At 40.3% G+C, this 5,259-nt stretch overlaps 2 protein-coding genes across 2 annotated transcripts; one reads left to right on the plus strand and one right to left on the minus strand.

The window, feature by feature from the left end:
- The first annotated feature begins 1,114 nt into the window (after nt 1-1,114).
- Nucleotides 1,115-1,519, plus strand: LOC113495141. Its single transcript, XM_026873746.1, has one exon. It carries the CDS (start codon nt 1,115-1,117, stop codon nt 1,517-1,519), a length of 405 nt encoding a protein of 134 aa, XP_026729547.1.
- A 2,233-nt stretch (nt 1,520-3,752) lies between these two features.
- On the minus strand, nt 3,753-4,898 carry LOC113495142. Its single transcript, XM_026873747.1, has one exon. It carries the CDS (start codon nt 4,896-4,898, stop codon nt 3,753-3,755), a length of 1,146 nt encoding a protein of 381 aa, XP_026729548.1.
- Nucleotides 4,899-5,259: the final 361 nt, after the last annotated feature.

Here is a 5,259-nt window from a genome sequence, read left to right on the forward strand (position 1 = left end):
TTTAATTAATCAACTTGACAATTTCAATGCAAGCGAATCATTTGTCTGTAATCCTGAAGACTGTGAACATATAATTATTAACCCTCAATCTTATCTAAAAATTTTGCACCAAAACATCCGAAGTGTAAATAAAAACTATGACAATTTTTGCATCCTATTACAACAACTAAAAATAGACTGTGAAGTTATAATACTGACGGAATGTTGGCTGTCTTTTGTTACAAACTTACCTGTTTTGAATGACTATTACTCATACAGCAGCTCAGACCATTACAATCAAAATGACGGAGTGATATTATTTATTAGTAAATCGCTTGAGCATAAGGTGGAGGAGCCGACATGCCTCGATGCGAATTGCCTACTTATTAAGACAAGTGCTGATACTGTAATTATTTCAATTTATAGGCCCCATTGTTTCAAAAACATTGATAACTTTTTAAATTCATTAAATGATATTCTAAAAGATTTATCCTCTTTTAAACATATATTTACTATAGGAGATATCAACATCAATTTAATAGACTCCAACTCTAACACATCACGCTATTTAGAATTGCTATCGTTTCATGGCCTACTCCCCGCTTATGACTCCACAACCAGAAGTAAAAGTTGTATTGACCACGTCATTTTGAAAACCACCTTGCCATCACTGTCGTTTGTACTTAACACAACTATTACAGATCACGGATCAACATTATTTTGCCATAAAAATAAAAATAATAAATTCCATAGTACTAGAACAATTTGTAAAATCAATTTCCACAACATCAGTCATGAGTGCAAAAATACTGACTTCAGAAAGCTTTTATGTAACCAAAATCCAAACTCAGCAAGTAGTATCCTTATCAATTATCTACAAAATTTAGTTCATCTTAATACAATTAATATAAAAATACCCCGAAATAAAGCTACTTTAAAACCCTGGATTACAGTAGGTTTATTAAGATGCATTAGAAATAGGGATCGAATGCATTTAAGACTAAAACGTGATCCTAATAATGTCACACTTACTACTACTTATAAAAGATATCGAAATTTTTGTAATTGCTTAATTAAAAAATGTAAAATCAAATACGAAAAATATGAATTAGAAAAGGCAAAAAACAATAGTAAAATGCTCTGGCATAGCATTAAAAATATTACCAACTCGCACAAAACTAAACCTCCCAATCAGGAATTATTATCTATTGAGGGAACGCCGGTTGATTCTGCTAATCTAGTTAATGGGTTCTTTGCTTCTGTTGGTGCAAACTTGGCTGGTAGGATACTCCCCACATCATTAACATCTGATAGAGGCACTGAAGGTGCCTCTGCGGAGTCTTTTGTTTTGCTTGAAACAGATTGTGATGAAGTGAGGAATGCTATCAACAACCTAAAGTCGAGCAGCAGTACTGGATATGACGGCATCTCGAGCCAACTGCTTAAACTGATCCAAGAGTTCATTGTACCCCCCCTGACCGACCTTTTCAATGATTGCTTGAATCTTGGTGTCTTTCCTGAGTTTTTAAGCAATCTATAGTTATACCCATCCACAAGTGTGGCGAGAGAGACTGTGTCAACAATTACCGTCCAATATCTTTACTACCGTCTTTATCGAAGGTCCTAGAAAAGATTATTAATAAGAGGCTCATCAAATTTTTAGAATCAAAAAATTTGTTATCTGACGCCCAATATGGCTTTAGGCAGGGCAGATCAACCGATGATGCCGTACACACATTTACAGAATTTGTTGCAAGGAAGCTAGATGCCAAAACTAAATGCCTAACAATATTTCTGGACCTTGCAAAAGCTTTCGACACAGTCTCTCTTCCCAAGCTTTTAGCTAAGCTTGAGAGTCTCGGTATCAGGGATAAACAACTTTCTTTGTTTGAAAGCTACCTCCTGGGTCGGACACAGAGGGTAAGGATATCTGACACATTGAGCGGGGAGTGTTCTGTTAACTTTGGAGTCCCTCAAGGAAGTATTTTGGGCCCTACCCTATTTTTATGCTACATTAATGGACTATGTCAACTCAATCTTCAAAATTGTAAAATAATCTCCTATGCTGATGATACAACCCTCACCTTTTTTGGAGACTCGTGGTCAAGCGTATTTAAATACGCCCAACTAGGCTTAAATAGGGTATGTCATTGGTTATCTAACAACTCACTAACATTAAATACAAATAAATCGTACTATATAACTTTTTCTCTACGTAATTCTGTTTCGGCACCGCATAAAATTATAGCGCATTCATGTGATTTAACCCAAAGCACAAATTGTTCCTGTCCACAGATTCAAAAAACCAAATCTATAAAATATTTAGGGTTAACCATTGACGAAAATCTTAATTTTTCAGAACATATAAGTAATGTTGCAAAAAGAGTGCGAAAATTAACATATATATTTAAACAACTAAGACATGTAGCGGACTCTAAAGTTATGAGAACAGTCTATTTAGCGCTTTGTCAATCCGTCCTTGCCTACTGCATTTCTTCCTGGGGTGGAGCAGCTAAGAGCCACCTAATAGAATTAGAGAGGGCCCAAAGACTTATATTAAAAATTAGTTTATTTAAACCAAGGCTTTTCTCTACCTCGGAACTCTATGAACTAGCGGAGGTACTAACAGTTAGGCAACTATATGTTCTTTCCGTTGTTCTTAGGCAACATAGGCTTCTACTATTTAACCCAAGTAACCCAACGTTGTCTCAGCGTCGTAATTATCAAATATGCCTTACAGAACCAGCCAGAACAGCCTTCAGCGATAAATATTTATTTTTTAAAGGTACACGTTTATATAACTATATTAATAGAAAACTTTCAATCTACTCAAATACAACTCTAGAATGTAAGAAAAAAGTGATCAAATGGCTTCTTACTCTTAAGTATGAGGAAACAGAGGAACTACTTAACACACACAAAGATATCTAACATCCACACACAATCACAAACACAACACACTCACACTCACACGCACGCACAATCACACACACCCCAAAACATTTTCACTTCCATAACTCACTCATCTAGCTCACTCCCAAACTAACTGTTCTTTATTTTGTTAGAACCGACATACTTGTTCGGGTCAAGGAGGCCAGGAGACCCATGTCACAAGTTTTTTACTTAGTATGGGCTCCTGTCTCCCTTCCTTACATTAATATTGTTAAAATGAACGGCATTTGTATTATTGGGAGAAATAAACATATTTTTTTTTTTTTTTACTGAGTTGACAAGCTCAGGTCACTAGTGTGTCCCAGAGAGTCACTGGCATGCTACGAAATCTTTACCGCCTAAAGAACTTTCTCCCATCCAAAACGAAATTGATGCTTGTGCAAACCCTTATTTTCCCAATCCTAGACTATGCCGACGTGTGCTACTTAGACCTGAATGCAGATCTCCTAAATAAACTAGATAGACTTCTGAATAACTGCATTCGATTTATTTTTAACCTTCGCAAATACGACCATGTGTCTGCTTACTGTGTATTATAAATTCATTTGCTTCTGTCTTAAAGCCTTGAACGTCTACCATGGCACTCATGAACCTGCATGAACCTGCGCTCTATGTTGCTCAGAGGTTTGTATTCCACAAGTCGATCGTTGTTATCAACGATCGACTTGATTGAATCAAACAATATAATAATAAATAATAATAAATCATTCTATTATCAGGCTACTAAGGCCCATAGACATATACCTTACAGACTAACATAGATATTTATAAAATAGTTGTTAGTATATATAGCTTACATTAAGTTAGTAAGCTTCCTTATACTACGTCTTAGTGCGTTCTGGTGGAACTTGTCCGCGGAAGCGACGGAACACCACGTTCTGAGGCCAGAAGTCTTCATTTAAGACGAGATGCAGGAAGCAATTCGGTACTCGCACCACAAACGCCTTGAAGTTGACGTTGCGGTTCGACTCCAGCTCCTGCACCCTCAGCGTGTATTTCAACTTCTGGCGCACATACTCGACGATACTCTCTCGCTTCACAGAGTAATGTAGGCGGGAGATGTATACCGGCGTGTTCGGCTGCGCGGCACGCACTAGTTGTTCGGGCTTTGTTGGAGCCTTGCCGCAGCGGTTCTTTGTAGGTTTGGGACGACGCTTCTTCCTCTGCACCACCTCAAAACCGTCTTCATCCCGTCTCAGCAGCAGCACACTCGGTGCGGCGGGCAGCGGGGCCCCGCACGGAGCAGGCGCGGCTCGTGCAGGAAAACGCGCGGGCGCCGGCGCGGGCGCGCGGGGTAAGGTCACGCAGCTCGGTTTTGGAGCAGCGGCGTCAGCATAAACGCGCCGAGGCGTCGACGCGGATACTTCTTTCGCAATCGGGGCATTGCACTCTCCTACAACTGCAGTCGCATCGAAATCAGCCGATGCAAAACTGCAGACGGAAAGGTTTTGCGCCCCGCGACGTGTGTTCACCTTAGAGGCCTCGTCAGGTGACCTACTTACAGACATAGTGTTACGCAATAACACTACTTCCGCGCGCAGCTCCTGAATGGTCTTTTCCGAGACCTCTTGTTTGGACTGCACTTCTGACAGGCTCGTCTTCAGGAAGATGATGTGTTTTAGGAGCCTGGTGACGTCGACGTGGTCGAACGTGACGGGGGGCAGCTTATGCAGATCCTTCGCCACGAAAGTCGGAACGTCGTTCGGATCGGTCACCTTCAGCAAGGTGATTATGTCTTGGACGCTCTTCTCCGTACCGTCCCTCCGTCTAGACGGCATCTGGTCGATCTTGTCCAGGCTCATGTACAGCAGTCTCTTCCCACTGCTTATTTCTTCTTCCTTGAAGTTAGTCTTGCATATTTGCAAGATGCTAACTTCATCCATGGTGTCGATGGCGTGTTGTATAAACGCCAACAATTCGTTGGCTATGAGTGTTGAACTCATAGCGACAGAGACGGGCAGCGGCATAGAGCCGCGCTGTTCGCGAATTTAAATGTCTGCACGTTGCACTTTATAAGGCACGTCCGTATTCGATGCGCGCGAATGATCGAAAGCTCTGTTATCTGCAGATACTACAGATACAATATGCAGCAGTGTTATCTGGTATTGGTGTTGAACATTCAATTTCCATTCGAACGTCTACTGGACCTGATTTTAGACTATCGTTTTGCCTTGAGCAATCTATGATAAACAAAGGAGCTTTCTCTTTAAAGTCCTTTAGGCTGAGCAAGGGATCAACCGGAATGTTGTAATAAGTTTGTTTCCGAACGTTTGCCACGGCTAAAAGCTCTCTGTCAGTAAATTTATTTTTGTATACGAAATACATTGT

Source organism: Trichoplusia ni, chromosome 6 (genome assembly GCF_003590095.1).
Source record: "Trichoplusia ni isolate ovarian cell line Hi5 chromosome 6, tn1, whole genome shotgun sequence".
Lineage (NCBI taxonomy): Eukaryota > Metazoa > Arthropoda > Insecta > Lepidoptera > Noctuidae > Trichoplusia > Trichoplusia ni.

Coding starts and splice junctions, on each gene's coding strand:
- LOC113495141 (XM_026873746.1), top strand. CDS start 1,115: ATGCTCTGGCATAGCATTAAAAATATTACCAACTCGCACAAAACTAAA.
- LOC113495142 (XM_026873747.1), bottom strand. CDS start 4,898: ATGCCGCTGCCCGTCTCTGTCGCTATGAGTTCAACACTCATAGCCAAC.